Source organism: Malaclemys terrapin, chromosome 6 (genome assembly GCF_027887155.1).
Source record: "Malaclemys terrapin pileata isolate rMalTer1 chromosome 6, rMalTer1.hap1, whole genome shotgun sequence".
Classification (NCBI taxonomy): domain Eukaryota; kingdom Metazoa; phylum Chordata; order Testudines; family Emydidae; genus Malaclemys; species Malaclemys terrapin.
In genome coordinates this window covers 14,931,332-14,953,849 of record NC_071510.1, presented here as the reverse complement: position 1 = coordinate 14,953,849, position 22,518 = coordinate 14,931,332, and the positions used below count along the sequence as shown (strand labels likewise).

The 22,518-nt window shown below is 43.2% G+C and overlaps 1 protein-coding gene across 1 annotated transcript in view; it reads left to right on the top strand.

The window, feature by feature from the left end:
* The first annotated feature begins 719 nt into the window (after nt 1-719).
* Nucleotides 720-22,518, top strand: part of HSDL2 (hydroxysteroid dehydrogenase like 2) — a 35,012-nt gene continuing 13,213 nt past the window's right edge. Inside the window, exons 1-6 of the mRNA XM_054031882.1 lie at nt 720-915; nt 9,968-10,131; nt 12,070-12,168; nt 12,364-12,478; nt 16,327-16,430; nt 17,494-17,592. Coding sequence (XP_053887857.1) covers nt 899-915; nt 9,968-10,131; nt 12,070-12,168; nt 12,364-12,478; nt 16,327-16,430; nt 17,494-17,592 — 598 coding nt within the window. The 5' untranslated portion in view covers nt 720-898. The remainder of the gene's footprint in view (nt 916-9,967; nt 10,132-12,069; nt 12,169-12,363; nt 12,479-16,326; nt 16,431-17,493; nt 17,593-22,518) is intronic.

Below are 22,518 nucleotides of genomic sequence, written 5' to 3'. Positions count from 1 at the left end.
TGCTCCTCCCAGATACCCCCCACTGCCCCCACACTTCCCCTGCTCCTCCCAGATACCCCCCACTACCCCCCCACTTCCCCTGCTCCTCCCAGATACCCCCCACTACCCCCCCACTTCCCCTGCTCCTCCCAGATACCCCCCACTGCCCCCCCACTTCCCCTGCTCCTCCCAGATACCCCCCACTGCCCCCCCACTTCCCCTGCTCCTCCCAGATACCCCCCACTGCCCCCACACTTCCCCTGCTCCTCCCAGATACCCCCCACTGCCCCCACACTTCCCCTGCTCCTCCCAGATACCCCCCACTACCCCCCCCACTTCCCCTGCTCCTCCCAGATACCCCCCACTGCCCCCACACTTCCCCTGCTCCTCCCAGATACCCCCCTCCATCCAGACACCCCCCACTACCCCTCCCAGACACCCCCCACTGCTCTCCCCGCTTCTGCCCCTCAGTTACTGCCCACTGCTGTCCACACTCCACCCGTCCCGCCCAATCTTCCGCCCGGCCCCACCTCTAGCCTAGTTTCCTATGAGCCCTGGAGGTTTCGCCCCCCCCCCGCTGTCGGCCCCGCCCACACGTGGCCGGAGTCCGGCGAGGATAGGTCGCTGCGAGAACAGTGCCGCGGTCACTGGTTGCCAGGGGGGTGGGGCTAGGTAACCAGGAGGCGGTCGGTGGGCGGGGCGAGTGCGACGCGGGACTAGCGGTGACGTGTCGCCCCCATTGTTATGCCCTTTCCCCCAGTGCCGCTCGGCCGTTGGAATCCGGCGCGCCAGGCCCGAGCCTGCGAGACACGCGCCGCGCGCCGGCCTTGGGGCTCCCCTTCCACCGCCCCCCCCCCGCCGCTGTCCCTCTCTCCGTCCGCGGGGCTCGGCCTCCTCCCGGCGCACGCGGCTGTCGGCCATGCTGCCCAACACCGGGTAAGCGGGACCGTCTGTCCCTGCGTGTGTCCGCCCGTGCACCCCTCCCCCAAGTCTGCCTGCACCCCCCGAGCCCCGCCTGTCTGCATGCCCCCTTCCCACCTGCTTCCCCATCTGCCATGTGCCCATCCCCATGCCCCCCCCCCCCGGTGTCTGTGCCCCTTCCCACCTCTGTCCTACGTCCATCCACGCCGCCTTGTGCTTGTCTATCTGCCCCCCCCCCCGTCAGTCTGTCTGCACCTGTCATATGCTCCCCCCCCCCCGGGGTGCTTAAAGTGGTCTGAAAAAAGTGGTTGTGTGTGTGTGGGGGGGGGGGTGTCCATCATAATATGGAAGCAGCAGCGGCTTTGGTAAGATGGGAGAGTAAAGCTCGGTGACCTTGTCCACTTTCAAATTTTTTTTTTTGCTAAGTTTCTGACCCTTTTTGATTCCTCCCCCCTCCACTTTAAGCATTGGGGACCCCTCCCCATGCCAACTTATGCCCCCCCGCACTCGTGTCTCAAGGTGTGAGCCAGGGTGCGCATGTCCATTGTGTATGGTGCAATCATCTCCCTTATGGTGTATTTTGTACTTTCTGGACTCAGCTTTGTGGGTGCTATATTCGTGCGTTCTGGGCAAAGCAACCAGTTACGTAAAATATTCTTGAGGGTTTTGCATTTTTTTTTTTAGTAGCGTTAATGTAACTGAGTTCCTTATTTCTCACAGTAGTTTACCTGATTATTATTCACGTAGCGGTGTGAGTGTACTAAGTAACTGCCCCAAAGGACTTGCAATATGTAGGCTCCCTCATGCACAATTGGACAGAATAGCATTGCAGAGTGGGCTAGTTGGGTTTAATTGATTCATTATTAATCATATTTATTACTGTATTGCCCAAGGACCAACCACAAATGGGATCCTGTTATGCCAGGCACTGTACAAATATAAAGTAGTTGACAGTCCCTGCCTTGAAGACTTTACAATCTAAATAGATGTGAAAGATGGAGGGAAGGAGAAAGGGGTATAACATACAAGTAAGTGTTTTAGTGACTGGTTAACCCCAAAAAGGCTTATTGAAAAAGAAGAGAAGTATGTGAGTGTTCTCTGATAGTGATGCTCCCCATGCCCCCACGAGTTTTCAAGGCCATGCTCCAAAGTCCGGGAGAGTTAGAGCTCTTCAAAGAAAAGGTTGCCAGAATTGTTTTAATATGAGCAAAACATTGCACTTTTCCATAGTCTTGTTTTCAGAAACTGCTAAACCATTTTGTCTGAAATTTTCCAAAAAGCAGCCTGAGGTAGAAACCTAGCATGGACATTTTTTGCCCAAACAGTTACAGTTTGGCAAAGATGTAAGCAACTGAAAACAAGATGTTATAATGGGATGTGTCAGGTATCCTTAATAATGGGCAGTGCTAACAACCCCACATATAACCTTTATACAATAAAAATGTATCCTATGTTTTCTATATTATAGATCTAAAAGGGTCATTTTTCCCTTTTCCATAATAGCCATTTTCCCCTTAATAGGTTGGTTTTCTTTGTGTAGAAAAAACCAAAGTACAAAACTATGTTATAACATCCATGTTGTAACTGGGATCCTGATTTTGTAACTGCAGAAAGAAGAACAGGAGTACTTGTGGCACCTTAGAGACTAACAAATTTATTAGAGCATAAGCTTTCGTGGACTACAGCCCACTTCTTCGGATGCATATAGAATGGAACATATAATGAGGAGATATATATACACACATACAGAGAGCATAAACAGGTGGGAGTTGTCTTACCAACTCTGAGAGGCCAATTAATTAAGAGGAAAAAAAAAAAAAAAAAAAAAAAAAAAAAAAAAAAAACTTTTGAAGTGATAATCAAGCTAGCCGAGTACAGACAGTGTGATAAGAAGTGTGAGAGTACTTACAAGGGGAGATAGTCAACGTTTGTAATGGCTCAGCCATTCCCAGTCCTTATTCAAACCGGAGTTGATTGTGTCTAGTTTGCATATCAATTCTAGCTCTGTAGTCTCTCTTTGGAGTCTGTTTTTGAAGTTTTTCTGTTGTAATATAGCCACCCGCAGGTCTGTCACTGAATGACCAGACAGGTTAAAGTGTTCTCCCACTGGTTTTTGAGTATTTTGATTCCTGATGTCAGATTTGTGTCCATTAATTCTTTTGCGTAGAGACTGTCCGGTTTGGCCAATGTACATGGCAGAGGGGCATTGCTGGCACATGATGGCATAGATCACATTGGTAGATGTGCAGGTGAACGAGCCCCTGATGGTATGGCTGATGTGATTAGGTCCTATGATGATGTCACTTGAATAGATATGTGGACAGAGTTGGCATCGGGGTTTGTTACAAGGATAGGTTCCTGGGTTAGTGGTTTTGTTCAGTGATGTGTGGTTGCTGGTGAGTATTTGCTTTAGGTTGGGGGGTTGTCTGTAAGCGAGGACAGGTCTGTCTCCCAAGATCTGTGAGAGTAAAGGATCATCTTTCAGGATAGGTTGTAGATCTCTGATGATGCGCTGGAGAGGTTTTAGTTGGGGGCTGAAGGTGACAGCTAGTGGTGTTCTGTTATTTTCTTTGTTGGGCCTGTCTTGTAGGAGGTGACTTCTGGGTACTCGTCTGGCTCTGTCAATCTGTTTTTTCACTTCAGCAGGTGGGTATTGTAGTTTTAAGAATGCTTGATAGAGATCTTGTAGGTGCTTGTCTCTATCCGAGGGATTGGAGCAAATGCGGTTATATCTTAGAGCTTGGCTGTAGACAATGGATCGTGTGGTGTGTCCTGGATGGAAGCTGGAGGCATGTAGGTAAGTGTAGCGGTCAGTAGGTTTCCGGTATAGGGTGGTATTGATGTGACCATCGCTTATTAGCACAGTAGTGTCCAGGAAATGGACCGCTTGTGTGGATTGATCTAGGCTGAGGTTGATGGTGGGATGGAAATTATTGAAATCATGGTGAAATTCCTCAAGGGCTTCTTTTCCATGGGTCCAGATGATGAAGATGTCATCAATGTAGCGCAAGTAGAGTAGGGGCGTTAGGGGACGAGAGCTAAGGAAGCGTTGTTCTAAGTCAGCCATAAAAATGTTGGCATATTGTGGGGCCATGCGGGTACCCATAGCAGTGCCGCTGACTTGAAGGTATATATTGTCCCCAAATGTGAAATAGTTGTGGGTGAGGACAAAATCACAAAGTTCAGCCACCAGGTTAGCTGTGACATTATCAGGGATACTGTTCCTGATAGCTTGTAGTCCATCTTTGTGTGGAATATTGGTGTAGAGGGCTTCTACGTCCATAGTGGCCAGGATGGTGTTTTCTGGAAGATCACCGATGGATTGTAGTTTCCTCAGGAAGTCAGTGGTGTCTCGAAGATAGCTGGGAGTGCTGGTAGCGTAGGGTCTTAGGACAGAGTCTACATAACCAGACAAGCCTGATGTTAGGGTGCCAATGCCTGAGATGATGGGGCGTCCAGGATATCCAGGTTTATGGATCTTGGGTAGCAAATAGAATACCCCTGGTCGGGGTTCTAGGCATGTGTCTGTACGGATTTGTTCCTGTGCTTTGTCAGGGAGTTTTTTTAGCAGATGGTGTAGTTTCTTTAGGTAATCCTCAGTGGGATCAGAGGATAATGGCCTGTAGAATGTGGTGTTAGAGAGCTGTCTAGCAGCCTCCTGGTCATATTCCAATTTATTCATGATGACGACAGCACCTCCTTTGTCAGCCTTTTTGATTATGATGTCAGGGTTGTTTCTGAGGCTGTAGATGGCGTTGTGTTCAGCATGGCTGAGGTTATGTGGCAAGTGATGTTGCTTTTCCACAATTTCAGCCTTTGCACGTCGACGGAAGCAATCTATGTAGAAATCCAGTCTGTTGTTTCGACCGTCCGGAGGAGTCCATGCAGAATCCTTTTTTTTGTAGTGCTGGTAGGGAGGATTCTGTGGGTTAGTATGCTGTTCAGAGGTATGTTGGAAATATTCTTTGAGTCGGAGACGTCGAAAGTAGGATTCTAGGTCACCGCAGAACTGTATCATATTCATGGGTCTGGAGGGACAAAAGGAGAGGCCCCGAGATAGGACAGACTCTTCTGCTGGGCTAAGAGTATAGCTGGAAAGATTAACAATATTGCTGGGTGGGTTAAGGGAACTACTGTTGTGGCTGCTTGTGGCATGTAGCAGTTTAGATAGTTTAGTGTCCTTTTTCCTTTGTAGAGAGGCAAAGTTTGTCTTGTAAATGGCTTGTCTAGTTTTTGTAAAGTCTATCCATGAGGAAGTTTGTGTGGAAGGTTGGTTTCTTATGAGAGTATCCAGTTCTGAGAGCTCATTCTTAATCTTTCCCTGTTTGCTGTATAGGATGCTGATCAGGTGGTTTCGCAGTTTCTCAGTTTTTTTACTCTGAAACTTGTCATTATGCAAGGCACTGCATTTAGCCGTATGGAATGGAAATCCATCAACCTCATGAAAAAACTCGTACAGATACAGACAGACATCATCTTCCTTTCCAAATGCAAGCAGATGGACATCATACCAAAAGGACTAAAGGTAAAAAATCCATTACAATCTACATATCACACAGACTATGCTGAGAGACTGTGTCACACACTCTCAAAGAAACTGCGAAACCACCTGATCAGCATCCTATACAGCAAACAGGGAAAGATTAAGAATGAGCTCTCAGAACTGGATACTCTCATAAGAAACCAACCTTCCACACAAACTTCCTCATGGATAGACTTTACAAAAACTAGACAAGCCATTTACAAGACAAACTTTGCCTCTCTACAAAGGAAAAAGGACACTAAACTATCTAAACTGCTACATGCCACAAGCAGCCACAACAGTAGTTCCCTTAACCCACCCAGCAATATTGTTAATCTTTCCAGCTATACTCTTAGCCCAGCAGAAGAGTCTGTCCTATCTCGGGGCCTCTCCTTTTGTCCCTCCAGACCCATGAATATGATACAGTTCTGCGGTGACCTAGAATCCTACTTTCGACGTCTCCGACTCAAAGAATATTTCCAACATACCTCTGAACAGCATACTAACCCACAGAATCCTCCCTACCAGCACTACAAAAAAAAGGATTCTGCATGGACTCCTCCGGACGGTCGAAACAACAGACTGGATTTCTACATAGATTGCTTCCGTCGACGTGCAAAGGCTGAAATTGTGGAAAAGCAACATCACTTGCCACATAACCTCAGCCATGCTGAACACAACGCCATCTACAGCCTCAGAAACAACCCTGACATCATAATCAAAAAGGCTGACAAAGGAGGTGCTGTCGTCATCATGAATAAATTGGAATATGACCAGGAGGCTGCTAGACAGCTCTCTAACACCACATTCTACAGGCCATTATCCTCTGATCCCACTGAGGATTACCTAAAGAAACTACACCATCTGCTAAAAAAACTCCCTGACAAAGCACAGGAACAAATCCGTACAGACACATGCCTAGAACCCCGACCAGGGGTATTCTATTTGCTACCCAAGATCCATAAACCTGGATATCCTGGACGCCCCATCATCTCAGGCATTGGCACCCTAACATCAGGCTTGTCTGGTTATGTAGACTCTGTCCTAAGACCCTACGCTACCAGCACTCCCAGCTATCTTCGAGACACCACTGACTTCCTGAGGAAACTACAATCCATCGGTGATCTTCCAGAAAACACCATCCTGGCCACTATGGACGTAGAAGCCCTCTACACCAATATTCCACACAAAGATGGACTACAAGCTATCAGGAACAGTATCCCTGATAATGTCACAGCTAACCTGGTGGCTGAACTTTGTGATTTTGTCCTCACCCACAACTATTTCACATTTGGGGACAATATATACCTTCAAGTCAGCGGCACTGCTATGGGTACCCGCATGGCCCCACAATATGCCAACATTTTTATGGCTGACTTAGAACAACGCTTCCTTAGCTCTCGTCCCCTAACGCCCCTACTCTACTTGCGCTACATTGATGACATCTTCATCATCTGGACCCATGGAAAAGAAGCCCTTGAGGAATTTCACCATGATTTCAATAATTTCCATCCCACCATCAACCTCAGCCTAGATCAATCCACACAAGCGGTCCATTTCCTGGACACTACTGTGCTAATAAGCGATGGTCACATCAATACCACCCTATACCGGAAACCTACTGACCGCTACACTTACCTACATGCCTCCAGCTTCCATCCAGGACACACCACACGATCCATTGTCTACAGCCAAGCTCTAAGATATAACCGCATTTGCTCCAATCCCTCGGATAGAGACAAGCACCTACAAGATCTCTATCAAGCATTCTTAAAACTACAATACCCACCTGCTGAAGTGAAAAAACAGATTGACAGAGCCAGACGAGTACCCAGAAGTCACCTCCTACAAGACAGGCCCAACAAAGAAAATAACAGAACACCACTAGCTGTCACCTTCAGCCCCCAACTAAAACCTCTCCAGCGCATCATCAGAGATCTACAACCTATCCTGAAAGATGATCCTTTACTCTCACAGATCTTGGGAGACAGACCTGTCCTCGCTTACAGACAACCCCCCAACCTAAAGCAAATACTCACCAGCAACCACACATCACTGAACAAAACCACTAACCCAGGAACCTATCCTTGTAACAAACCCCGATGCCAACTCTGTCCACATATCTATTCAAGTGACATCATCATAGGACCTAATCACATCAGCCATACCATCAGGGGCTCGTTCACCTGCACATCTACCAATGTGATCTATGCCATCATGTGCCAGCAATGCCCCTCTGCCATGTACATTGGCCAAACCGGACAGTCTCTACGCAAAAGAATTAATGGACACAAATCTGACATCAGGAATCAAAATACTCAAAAACCAGTGGGAGAACACTTTAACCTGTCTGGTCATTCAGTGACAGACCTGCGGGTGGCTATATTACAACAGAAAAACTTCAAAAACAGACTCCAAAGAGAGACTACAGAGCTAGAATTGATATGCAAACTAGACACAATCAACTCCGGTTTGAATAAGGACTGGGAATGGCTGAGCCATTACAAACGTTGACTATCTCCCCTTGTAAGTACTCTCACACTTCTTATCACACTGTCTGTACTCGGCTAGCTTGATTATCACTTCAAAAGTTTTTTTTTTTTTTTTTTTTTTTTTCCTCTTAATTAATTGGCCTCTCAGAGTTGGTAAGACAACTCCCACCTGTTTATGCTCTCTGTATGTGTGTATATATATCTCCTCATTATATGTTCCATTCTATATGCATCCGAAGAAGTGGGCTGTAGTCCACGAAAGCTTATGCTCTAATAAATTTGTTAGTCTCTAAGGTGCCACAAGTACTCCTGTTCTTCTTTTTGCGGATACAGACTAACACGGCTGTTACTCTGAAACTTGTAACTGCAGATGGGATCAAGGGTAGCTGCCAGGAGAGAAGTTTCAGCAGGGCAAAGGGCGGGAGGGCGTTGCGGGGAGGAATTGAATGCAGAGATATGGGCAATGAGAGAGCTAAGGAGAGTTTTGTATGACTTGCTGAGCAATTTATTTAAGACTAGAAGATTTTGCAAAGAAAATGATTAATCCAAATTACTTAGTGTAGCTCTACTCTAAAACGTGGATCAGAAGATACAAACACATGAAGTTGAATTTAGGGACAACTACTGCTTTTTCCTTTCATTTGCTGTGCTGGCTCTGCGGACCTAAGAGGAAGTGAATTTTGAGTCTTTTTGTTCCTCTTTATTATCAACAGTGTTGGTTAGTAAATTTCAGTTAGTTACACCAACCCCCTCACAGGAATCTAGTCAAGTAACTTTTGAGCTTTGTTTGGGTTCTCTTGATCTTATAGCTATAAGTTCAGAAATTAACCTCAATCCTGCAGTGGAATTTGCTAGACCAGGGCTCTGTTGACTTCAGTGGAACTCTGCAGGGGTATACATATTTGTGCTAGTGGATCCAGTTGCTGGAACAGGTGACTGGGTCCCAATCTCGCCCTTTCAAGGCCAGAGAATTTTCTCTTTTGAGCGCATTGGGAATAGGAGCATGCGCAGAGTTTTCAGAGAGCTAGCTGAGACCCAGAGAAAAGTTATGAATAAAGACTGGCCCAGATTTTCAACAGTATGTATGCTGAAGTGCATGTGTGCACAGCAGTGTGTGTGTGTGTGTGTGTGTGGAAATTGGGGTTGCTCTTGCGTGGATTTGTGCACATTTGAAAATTTAGATCTTTGGTTTTTCACAAAATAATTGACAGTTCCAGATTTTATGCAGAACAACAAAATACACTTCCCATTATTTAGAAAACCTATCACTTAAGAGAAAGTATTGTCAAATACTTTTTTAAAATTCAGTAATACTTTGTGCTTATATACCAAAGTTTGACCTCAGGCTGTAATATGTTTACAAAGATAAGCTAGTTTTATTGCACTCATTTTAAAATTAGTTTAAACCAAGGTACAGGGAGAGTATAAAGGCCATAATTTTTAAACTTGACATCAATAGGAGCTCACCAACTCTGAAAATTAGAACACTTATTTTTGGCTTCTACACCTCCCTGCAGCCCCTGGCATAGTATGTTAGTGTTGTGATTATGAACTGAAACATCAGATCATGTTTAAATTAGAACCCTGCTATTTTTGTGTTTAGAATTCTGTAATTTATAACGCACTTAGCAAGCTGTGTAAATGGATTATGCTATGCAGAGGAAGTTCGAGATATTGTTGAGATTACACTTCAGACACTGCACTCTTATTCTGTTATCAGACTGCAGCACTTATAAAAGTTATTGTTTGAAATGGTGTATTGAGTATTCTTGCAAAATAGAGAGGATCCATTTGTGTGTCCCAACTAGTCTGTTTGGCCCTACTCTTTATAAACATATTAAGTTATCCACCTGCACTGACTTTGTCATATAATGTTGTACTGCAGCTTAATAAGTTTCTGGTATACCTACATTAATACTTATATATAAGAAATAGTCACAAGTTTTAGCACTAATTGTAATTATTTTTGGCCTTAAAGATAACTTAGAAGTCACTTAATTTATTGTTATCACACTGGAATAAATGAACCCTTGTACCCCCCCCTGGTTTCTAGGAAATTAGCAGGGTGTACTCTCTTCATCACGGGTGCAAGCCGGGGCATTGGCAAAGCAATTGCTTTGAAGGCTGCAAAGGACGGTGCAAATATTGTGATAGCTGCTAAGACAGGCGAGCCTCATCGCACTCTCCCAGGAACGATCTACACTGCTGCAGAAGAGAGTAAGTTTTAAAGAGAGAGGACAGTCTTGTTAAGGTTTTTGACTGGGACTCTGGAGACCCAAGTTCATTTCCTGGCTCTGCCACAGACTGTGTGACCTTGGGCAAATCACTTAGTCTCTCTCAGACCCTGTTGCCCATATGTAAACTAGGAATAATACTTGCTCTGTCTCACAGAGGTGTTGTCAAAGTAAATGTATTAATGTGTGTTAGGAGTAAAGAGACTATGGTGATGGAGACTGTATTTGTGTAAAGTGTGTGCGCATGTGTATACATGATAGATATGTTGATAGAGAGCTTACAGTGTTGGCACATACTATTCATTTAGTTTCTTTTCAGTGTTTATTAAATGGTATTCAAAGAATAAAGTGTGATAAAAAAACTTCCTAGAATTTGATTATTGTTGTAATGAAACAATAGTTGGTTAGATATGACTTGTTTCTTTAATTCTAAATTTTTTACAATTTAAAATATCCATTGAACCATTAATTTAACATGTGCCTCACCTAACAAACACGTTAAAAGTATTTTATTTTAAAGAAAAAGTTTCCTTACTTTAAGCCAAGCTACTATTTGTTGTCAAAAGAACACGTGTAAATGTACAGCATTAGAACAGTCAACCTAGGTGCACCCCTATGCCTATGCACATACATTTGTAGGATCTAGCCCTAAAACAGTATTTAATTTGCTTATTTCTTGCAAGCATTTTCACAAAAGGAAGAGCATGAGTTAAATTACTCCTGTATGTTTTTTTAATAGTGGTATGCTGTAGTCTCCATAATTTATTTGGGGGATAGAGCATCAGCAGCAATCCTTATTTAGGTTGCCTAGCATTTTTCATTATAAAAAAATTCTTCAGACCATTTTTAAGTGCTCTAGTACTTCAGTGGTTTGCAGCAGGTCTTCAAAATTTGTCAGGGGAATAGTTCTGAGGTCAGGAGCCATGCAATTCCATGCAGGTTTGGTAGGCTTATGAGCCACCCACCTCTCATTGGTTTTATTCACCACTTCCTGCTCTTGACTTGTTACCAATCTTCCTCCTCCCCCACCCCCTAACTTTGCACATGCGGTGCCCCATCATGCCTCTCACAAAACACATCTGGACAGGACACAGACAAAATAGATTCTCCATCCAGTCCCCCCGCCCCCTCAAAATACCCTTTGGCCTAGGGTGCACAAGGCTGGGAGCAGAGACCTCCGCTCCCTACGGCTTACTCTGTTCTTTAAATAAATAAATCAGCTTGCTAGAGAAACACTTCCCTCTCATTTTTCCCGAGGTGTAGAATTCCTCCCTCTATTACCACAAATTATCCTGGCATGAAGCTCAGGATGAGCAATATTTACTCCTGGACTTGTGACTGGCCCCTTTCCAATCAGTTTAAGCAGTATGACGTTGGTTATTTTAAAACAAATATTTTATTTTTTTAAAGGTACATTTGGAGCACTGTAAATTTATAGTGATTGAAGAACAGGCCATACTTTAACTTTTAGCTTTTTCCCAATAACTTGAAGTATTCCCCCTTTCTCTAAGGAAGTCTCACTGAGGAATGCATGGTTGCAGATTCCCCTTTACCTTTTGTCGTCAAACAGTAGAAGATGTTGCTATATAGGAAAGTTAGTGTTCTCTTAAGAATGAATGTGTCTGTGTGTACTGACCTCTAATGCCACTGTGTGGGCTTTTGATCCTTTGCAGCTCTTAAATTTTCTGGTTTGCCACAGTTATTAACTCTCATTCCTGTGAGTGCTGAACAGCTTTGACTCCCCTTGAAGCCAGTGAAAGTTGATGGTGCTCAGTACCTGTAAAGATTGCATTGTATGTTTTTGAAGTCTGTTTGATAATCATTACCAACTCTCAGAGAATATTTTATCCCATGTTGGGTGCTCCGTGTAAGAGCAAGTTCAAAATGAAAAAAAAAAAATTTTTTTTTCCCCACTGTACAGTTGAAGCTGCTGGAGGAAAGGCTTTACCATGCATCGTTAATGTGAGGGAAGAACAGCAAATTGCTGATGCAGTGGAGAAAGCTGTACAGAAATTTGGAGGTAAAATGAGTGATCATGGAGGGTGTTCTGTGTGTGTGTTAATGAAAAGCCTTCTACATTTTCAGTCGAAATAGTCAAAAGGTTAGCGTAAAAAAATTGAATAAACTTGAATAGTACACTTTGTTTTTTCCCTGCTTTTTGTTTTAAATGGTGGAGTTTAAAATATTAATGCAAAATTAATTATTTTTAAATCAGGAATAGACATTTTGGTGAACAATGCGAGTGCTATCTCCTTGACTGGCACCTTGGAAACTCCTACAAAGAAAGTGGATCTTATGATGAGTGCTAACACAAGAGGAACCTACCTTGCGTAAGTATTGTATGGGGGAAACTAAATTGTTTAAATCCATCAGCAGATTTAATTACATTGTCAACCTCCTTAACAATATCACTTCACGCAATAACTTTTGTAGTTCTCTTATTACACTAACTTTTTAATTTGAGGTGAAAGTTTAAGGTACAAGGTGTGTGTGCATGTACACACACGTACATACATGAATGAATAATTGGGAGATTCTGAATGAATGGCTGAAGATTAACTCTTGCAACTCTGTTATGGGTTGAAAGACTAAAGGATGTGCCATGTGTCATTGGAAAGGTTTTCCCCTAGGTTTGCAGCAAGATCTAGGGCCCAGGTCTACAAAGATATTTAGGCCCCTAACGTATTTTGAAAGCAATGGAAGTAAGGATCATAAATACCTTTGTGGATCTGATCCTTAATGTCTGATCTTGAATGCTGGTGTCCGGTGACTTTGTGACACAAAAGTATTCAGGCTTTCCATACAGGAAACAAACAGCTAAATTAATGCAGTTCTGGCAAATGAACTTCAGATCGTAAGACCCAGGTTTTGCTAAAACTTTCCTGCTCTCTTGTTGTAAATGAAATTATAAATGTTAACTCACTTTGTTTGTTTTTGTGGTGGGTATATCTTAATTGTAAATTGCCTTCTTACAAGTGTTCCTTTTCAGCCTTATGAAGGAAAAAAATGCCTGTCAGGTGATTTACAGTAAACAAATCAGAATCATTACGAAGGAAGTCCGTTTTCAGTGAAAGAAAATGTAGTCTACAATTCCATCATAACAATATTGGTATAATTACTTCATCAAAGATCACTGAGAGTTGACTCCACAATTGTATGGCTCTTTTTATATTTTGTTCATCTTTCCAAATTGGTAATACACTAAAATGAAATCTTATATTTTCTAGACACTTAGTGTATCGTTTTTTTTTTTAAATCATTCAGAGTTAAAATGGAAATCTTAATTTTGAGGCTTTCATTCAATTAATGCTTGTGATCAAGGAGCTCTTTGATCTTTTTAATTCTATTCTTAGAGCGACATCTGTAGTGCTACATTATAAAGATTAATTTGTTTTTAAAATCATATTGTCTGAGTAATGAACCTAACATAGTGAAAAGGAATTGCATATTTATTTGAAATTATTCTGATCTTTTAAAAATAGTATAAAAACTGTGGGGGTGGGAATGGAGAAGGGGGTTGCTATAAAAGTAGTTTAAAAATGATAAACAACAAAAACACTTTTCTGTTTCTTATACTATATGTTGTATTAAAGAAGCTGTACTTAAAGGAGGTGGTTTTTGTTTTTGTTTTTTCCTAACATAGTCATGGAACGTTTTACTTAACTATGGGTAAAGTGCCACAGTTCATTAGGGAAAATCATCTTTTAGAATAACAGGCAGGAAAACATTTCAAGAAAATATTGAAAAGCACCCTATGGATGTCTGTTGCCACATTTCTGAATAAGTACTCTCTTCTCATTTTCAATATTACAGTATTATCTTTCTCAATAATGACAACCACATTCCCTCGGTGGTGACATTAACTCTGATTAATATCTGTAAGGAGTGCTGATATTGCTATTATTTTTTACAGGGATAGCTATCTCTCCTTTGATTGCTACAGTGCATTAAAAGGGGAAAATAGCTTTAGTTTTGTGTTGTTACACATTGAAAAATATGAAAGATAAATGACACCCAAAGGAAAAAAAATATACCAGGTGTTGTCAGTTGGTGTGCGTGTATGCTGTCTCCGTAATGCTGCCCCAGCCATGCACAGATAGTTGGTTCAGCAGACCTCGATAGTACTACCCAGAAAGAAAGATCACAGGCATGGTTCAGTGACAAAGGCACTCAGCCAGGTTTATTGCCCTCAAGGCAAAGAACTGGTGCCCTGGCTCTGTTGTTACAGGTACACTAACACACAAGTGCCCAGTGGCAAGGAACAGCTCAATCAGCAGGAGGAATTGCTGCTGTCCCCTCAGCCTCACAAATGGTTAAGGTGATGTAGCCCGACATTTTTAGACTGAGACGAACAACTTGCATACCACCTTACATGTTTCATGACATTTGCTTGTTACCTCCCCTAGTATCTTGCCCCAGGCATTTCTGCTGTTAGGTCAGGATGTACCTGGGCTAATCTTTTGGAGGGTGTTCACACACATACCCAGTATCTGTTGCTTCTTAGGAGTGCCTGTGTCCTAACAGCACTAGCAATACCTTTGCCGAGGTCATGTATCAGACAATAAACTTGTAAGCATCAGCTTTAATATATGGCCTGACTTTGGTTCATGACATGACCTAACTTTGATGACTATGGTTCAGGCCTCAGATCTTACACCAGGCCCACTGCTTCAGGCTCTCTCTGTCTCCTACACCAGGGAATGGTCTTTGTTAATACCCTGTAACTATCAGTTCCGGAGACCTAAGGTATAACCTATCCACGCACTTCATCCCCTTTTTTCTTCTTCCCTTGCTGCTTATGTAGCCAGGTTCTATTAATAAATCTGTGAAAAGTCAGTTCTTTAATGATTTGTGGTAAATTCCACATGCAGGATATTGCATTTATTAAGATTAGTAGCATGGTTGTGTGTGGTATTTAAATTTTCTGTTTTATACATATTCTTATCAACAAGTTCTTGGTTCATACACTTGCAGAAAATTAAACATACATTAATTTGAGTTATATATACAGTGTCAAAAAAATTGCATTGAAAGGTACGCTCCATCTCAACCAAAACCATCCTTGCCAACCCTCCCACTGAGAAATATAATGGAGTGCATAGCTGTGCCTTACAAAGTGCCCAGAAGGTGAATAGACTTGAGCTTGTTGGACCAAAAGAAGAAGCAGATTTCATAGTCATGGCTGTAGCCTGTGGAATTCAAGGCAAACGTTGTTTTTCTTCAGATGAGAAGTAATTTAATGTCTGATAAAAATTAAACATTTTGTTTAAATATTTGAGTTCTCGTTGACTATGAAACAATTAAAGTAGACTGGAAATTTGTTTAATCCTACTTACTATTTTAATACTTTATTGTGGCATAACTTAGAGATCTTAACCAGGTTCAGGCCCCATTGTGCTGTGCACTGTTCAGACTTACAGTAAATGACAGTCGGAAGCCGCACCCCTGCAATTGACTGCACATAACTGCATGTAGTCAGTTGTGGGATTGGGGTCTAAAAGCTTACGTCAGTTTCTCGCTACTAACTATCGTAAATTACGTCACTTTCCAGCAGATATCCATTTGCAGCACTAGGTTTAGAAATGGCAATTGTATTGACCAGCTTTTATAAAATACAGTTTGCGTCTTATTGTGACAGGTGCAGTGTACACTGTAAAGTCTTTGGACTTCTGAACTGAATAAAATGGGATTTTCTCTATAGTATGTTTTTGTGAAAGGGAAAATACTTAAAGGATGACATGCATGGCTAATGTGGAAGAAAAACCCTCTCTGCTTAATACATTGGAGAAATGGTTTAACAGTCTGAAAAAGTCTAGCTAAAAGTGTCACAATTAGAGCTGCTGAGCTCTTCTGAAAATCTGTCTCCATTTGTGGGTTTTAAGTTGTGGTGGAAAATCTGGCCCAGTGTGAATGCATAAATATTAGGAAGGACTTTTCATTCAGATAAGATGACATTATTATATTGGTTCTCTGTTTAGAAGAAGCAGAATATTAATATGAGGGCAGGTGCAAAGTAATGAGATTGGAGGAGATTACTTTGAGATCTTTTATTTTAAAAGATGCTGTATGTCCACTGGCATCTTTAAAACATAGTGGCTTTGCCAAAATTATAAAATTTTTGTTTAAAAGAGATGCACCTGACAACTACTAACATGTTTAATTTTTGTTTTGTTTTCAGGTCTAAAATATGCCTTCCTTACTTAAGAAAGAGTAACATTGCTCATATCCTTAACATTAGCCCACCAATTAACCTGAATCCCATATGGTTCAAAAATCATTGTGGTAGGTGGTGTTATATTTACTTATTTTTAAAATGTTTTTAAAATGAATGAGTAATTATGAAAGGCACAAGAGTGACAGGCCTGGATACTGAAGCCCTTACTTTACCACAGCCTATACTGTACCTATTGTTGCCGGGGAAGACTAGACATGCCTCGTGACTGTTTCAGGGGTGAGAGGGTAATTCAGTCTCCATGGCCCTGTCAGTCCTTTTCCCATATAAGGAATATTATTGACATAATTCCATGAAACACCATGGTAGACTGCAATAGTTGTCTTCATCATTTCCTTACCTGAAAAATCAGACAAAACTACCCCCAATTTGTCGTTCTTTTATAAGAATAATGAAATGCAATTTTCTAGTCAGGTGGGCCAGAAGCAGGTCAGACCCTATGTGTACGGAACAGCTTGATGACAATTCTGCTGTCTCTGTGCTCTTCAAAGCATTTTGTGCCAAAGGATGGTAAAAACTTAATTTTTCAAACCTACAGTGAAACTAGATCACCTTCTTTGTCTGTTTAAAAGTTTTTGTAGTTGCCATTTTAGTGCAGTTGAAACAATAATAAATGGCAATCTAAAGAAGTTAATCTTGACAGAACAAGGAGCAATGGTCTCAGGTTGCAGTGGGGGAGGTCTAGGTTGGATATTAGGAAACACTATTTCACTAGAGGGTGGTGAAGCACTGGAATGAGTTACCTAGGGAGGTGGCGGAATCTCCATCCTTAGAGGTTTTTAAAGCCCAGCTTGACAAAGCCCTGGCTGGGATGATTTAGTTGGGGTTGGTCCTGCTTTGAGCAGGGAGTTGGACTAGATGACCTCCTGAGGTCTCTTCCAACCCTAATCTTCTATGATTCTATGTTCAAAACATTTAGTTAATAAAAATTTCAATGCAGACCCATTCTCCTCCCAGTTCTTTCTTTATGTAGATTGTTCCACTCTAAGGAACTTATTTTTAATAAATAATTACACTACATCAAGGAGTAAAGAATTAAATCAGTGAATCTTAAAATTTCATCACAGACATTATATTTTTACCTTACTAAATAAAATTCTTACTTTGTCTTAGCTTATACCATTTCTAAATATGGCATGTCCATGTGTGTGCTGGGGATGGCAGAAGAATTTAGAGGAGAAGTTGCAGTCAATGCTTTATGGCCTCAAACAGGTGACTTGTTTTAAGATACTATAATGTTCTCTTTGATGTTGTTAGTTGCATTTCTTCTCTGCTCAACCTTCCATCTTGCAGACTTCATGTATGTCACTTTGAATAGGCTTTCTTAAGATTGTTAAGAGCAGGTATTTGAAAATGACCTCACTGTCCTGAGGGGTTTTTTGTTTTTCATTGCTCATATTCAGTGTTTTTCCTACAAAATACTGGTGTCTGGTAGATGAACCACTCTTCCATAGTTCTCAGTTGTTAGGCCACTGTGACTTAATCAAATGGCTGGCCACATGCACTGCAAATACACCTCTACCCTGATATAACGCTGTCCTTGGGAGCCAAAAAAAATCTTACTGCGTTATAGGTGAAAACTGTGTTATATCGAACTTGCTTTGATCCGCCGGAGTGTGCAGCCCCGCCCCCCCGGAGCGCTGCTTTATCATGTTCTATCCAAATTCATGTTATATCGGGTCGCGTTATATTGGGGTAGAGGTGTAGTGAGTGGCTGCTTGCTAGCAGCTTATTTATGCCTTACGTTTGACTGAAGCAACCTGTGGAGTGGCTGGTTCACTGACCCATTTAAAAAAAAAATTTTTTTTAAAAGGTTTTATTTGCCCATTGGTTTTCTTAAGTTCATTTACTCTGTTCCCTTTTTAATGTGCACAGGACTCTAATGTAAACAGCATCACAAAAGGATTATCATTTGTTATATTATCTTTTTAATATATGCTGTGCCTCTGAGGAGATATTTGACAAGAAGCAAGTTCTGATAGTGTTTGGAATGCCTGACTACTTTGTCCTGCCTCAGTGCAGAGGGCTGGGCTTGATGACTTCTTGAGATCCCTTCCAGTCCTACATTTTTATAATTCTATGATATTTAAATACTTATCAGATCCCTCTCAGCCTTCTCTTCTCTAGAATAAATGTGCCCAGTTATTTCAATTTTTCCTTTTAGGTTTTATGTTTTCTAAACCTCTTATTTTTGTTGCTTTCCTCTGGACTCTCTCTAGTTTGTTCACATCTTTCTTATTATAGTATGGTGTCCAAAACTGGACACAGTACTACCACTCAGGCCCCACCGGTGCCGAGTAGAGTGGGACAATTATCTCCCATGTCCTACATGCAACACTCCTGTTACTACATCCCAGAATATTAGCCTTTTTTGCAGCTGCATCACGTTGTTCACTCGTATTCAATTTGTGATCCACTATAACCCCCAGATCCTTTTCAGTGGTACTGTCACCTAGTCAGTTATTCCCCATTTTGTAGGTGTGCATTTGATTTTTTTTTTTTTTTTTTTCCCGTTCTAAGTGAAGTGCTGTGTTGAATTTCATCTTGTTGGTTTCAGACCAATTCTCCAATTTGTCAAGGTTATTTTGAATTCTAATCCTGCCCTCCAAAGTGCTCATAAAAAGTCGTTATAAAGAGGACTACGATCAATTGGTCTCCATGTCCACTGAAGTTGGGACAAGAAGTGATCGGCTTATTTTGCAGCAAGGGAGATTTAGGTTGGATGTTAGGAAAAGTAAGGTTAGTTAAGCACTGGAACACAGGGTTTGTGGAATCCCCATCACTGGAAGCTTTTAAGAACAGGTTAGAAAAACACCTGTCAGGGATGGTCTAGATCAGGGGCAGGCAAACTTTTTGGCCTGAGGGCTGCATTGGGTTTCCAAAATTGTATGGAGGGCCCATTAGCGGAGGCTGTGCATCCCCAAACAGCCAGGCGTGGCCCAGCCCCATCCAACCCCTCCTGCTTCTCACCCCCCGATGGCTCCCCTGGGACTCCTGCCCCATCCAACCCCCCTGTCCCCTGACAGACCCCAGAACCCCCACCCCGACTGCCCCCCGCCACCCCATCCAACCCCTCCTCTCATTCCTAACTGCCCCCCAGGATCCCTGCCCCATGCAAGCACCCCTTCTCCCTGACTGCCCCCTGCTGCTCCATCCAACCCCCCCCTCTTCCTGATTGCCCTCCCAGGACCCCTGCCCCCATTCAACCCCCCTGTTCCCCACCCTCTGAGCGCCCCAACCCCTATCCACACCCCCCACGCCCTTACCACCACCCCAAACTCCCCTGCCCTCTATCCAACCCCCCCTGCTCCCTGACCGCGCTGCACTGGTAGTTGGCAGCGCTACAGCTGCGCCGCCCAGCTGGAGCCAGCTACACCACACGCAGCACAGAGCACTGGGTCAGGTAGGCCAATATGGCTTAAATGTCTTTTTAATTTTAGGATGTATTATAAGTGTGACGGTGCGAGACTCATGGCCATGGCACCTCCTGCTGGTCATCTCAGGGAATTAGCTCTCCAGCCTCCAAAGTGCCCTCTGTAGGCCGGTGTCCCGCTGCCGCTCGGCCCCCCCCCCAATCTCTCCCAGGACTCAGGTGCCCCATTATCTGGGGTGCTGCCCCCTGGCAGTAACCCCTTTCTCTCAGGGTCTCCCCTCCCCAGGGAACCCCCACCCCCTATCCCCACCTCACCTCAGTCATAGGCTACTGCCAGTCACCAACTCGCCCCCATGACCTGGGGCAGACTGCAGTGTCAGCCACTCATCTTAGGCAAGATTGGGTCTGGACCTGCTGCCTCTCTTTGCAACCCAGTGCCTCTATGGGGCCTTGGACAAGGCCCTGCAGCCTGGGGAGTTGCCAGCCTGGAGCTCTCCCCCACGGCCTTTCCCCAGCCCTGCCTCACTCTAGGCACCCTGAGCTTCCCAGCAGCCAGGCCCTTCTCTCTTCGAAGGCAGAGAGAGACTGACTGCTCCCGGTCCACTGCCCTCTTATAAGGGCCAGCTGCGGCTGGATTGGGGAGTGTCCCAGCTGTGGCTACTTCCTCAATCAGCCCAGGTTTCCCCTACCCTAGCCCTCACCAAGGGCTGTTTTAAGCCCTTCAGGGCAGGAGCGGGTGACCACCCCACTACATAAGGTATAGCCACTTACAGATGTGATTTGAAAAAAGGAAGAGTGCTATACAGGATCATAGAGACAGCTCTCATATGCTGCTTATTTATACTCATTTGAGTATGAAGAGTACATGGATGCTTAGAATTCTACCATATTGGGCACATAAACTGAGTAATAAGGTTTGCACCTTTGCACCACTAATACATTTCAAAATTGTATTTTAATTGTACTGTTAAATGATTCAACTTATGTGCTTCAAAAGAAAGTGTGAAATAGTTCCCACAAAACAACTGTGGAACTAGAAAATTTCAAACTCTAGTGGCACTCCAATAAAAAAGACACTTGTTGCTGTTGATCAAAATATCCAAAAAAAGAAATCAGATGTTTCTATCAATTACATCTTTGTGAATCTGTGTCTGAGAAGTAGCTGGAATTCTCTCCCTTCCTTTCCCTCCCTCCTTTGCTCCAAAAGCTTTATGGGCATTTTGATCTACTGCTATTAACATAAGTTAAACTATCAAACAAAGTTAAAAAACCGAATTAAATTCTGTATGTGAATTTAGAACTTACAAAGGTGGTGAATTGAAACTCTCCAAGACTGAAGTCCTTTATTTGAACAAAAGAACAGGTAGAACAGATGGCAAAAATGAAGGTTCTGCATGCAGCCCTGCAAATATGCTTCAGCTCTGACCTGGGGAGATCACCTCTAGCATTTGTCTGTACTAGGAGACTTTCCTGGTTATACACAGTTCATAATAGCTAAGTTAGCTGACATGGTGCTAATCACAACTTTCTGACGAGTATAGAAAAGGGCAAGTTAGGGTGAGCCACTTGTAATTAAAACCCTCTGGGATCAGACATGATACTGACCACATCTGTGATCAGTTTCGACAAGAACATGAATTGTAGTCCACATCATGTCGGCTGACTTGTTAAGAATCCTGTTCAACCAGGATACAATTTCCTAATGTAGACAGGGTTTGGCGCTCAGTTCTTGATCTCCCTGCTCACACTATCGTTGCAGTGCTGTGGATTTTCCTGTGTGTGTCTGGGGTGTACACCACACATGTGGAAACAATGAATAGCCTCAAACTATAGGATCTGGAGTTCTTCTTTTGAGGCTGTGCAGCTTCTCCACCCCCACTTCCCCATTGAGATGCATCTGCGCCCTGTACCAATCCAGGAACTCTCCGGAAAGCTCTGATTCTTGGGTTTGGTTCAGATTGTGTCTCAAGGTGTAAAACATTTGAGGTGAGATTGTATAAAGAGACTGAGGATACAGCAACACAACCTGTGACAGCAAGCCTCCCAGCTGGGGTCGACAGGCTTGGGCTCACGATAATGCTCTAAAAATAGTCGGTGTAGATGTTGCAACTTCTGCTGGAGCTCAGGTACTGAAGCTTAGGGTTGGGGGTGGGCGTTAGAGCCTAGGCTCCAGCATGAGCTGCAACTTCAAAGCACTGGCTATTGCAGCTATTTTAGCATGGTAGCACAAACCTATGTCTGTCAACCCAGCTTTGGCGGCTACGCTGCCGTGAATTGTGTAGACTTACCCTGAAGCAGCAAGCTGGAATTTCTACCTCAGGTCCCCTGACTTTAGCTCTTGTCAGCCAGTTTCTTGCTTTTTCTCCTTTTGTTAGGCGTTTCTGCTGTGTTTCTTCCCTAAAAGAATCTAAGTTTTTTAGGATTTAAATTGGTCTGATTCCATAGCAACTGCCTCTCCTAATCCAACTGAGTTATTCTCATGTCTTCTTTTTTTCCTGCCCTGACACTGGACCCTGTAGGAGAGGCTAAGCTTAAAGACTGTGTTCCTTGCAAAGGCAAAATGTCTGTGAGAGACTCCCGTATACCTGATGTTCTTGTGGCCTGGGTAGAAGGGCTTTTGCCCAACAGATGTTTACTACTCTGGCCCATAAGGATCTTGAGTATTGGCTTCAGTGCTTGCAGATGGAAGAGGCTCCTGTAGCTCTTCAGGTTCACAGTCTCTGCTCCTTCAAAACCCTAATCCCTGTGGCTGTCCACGTTCATGT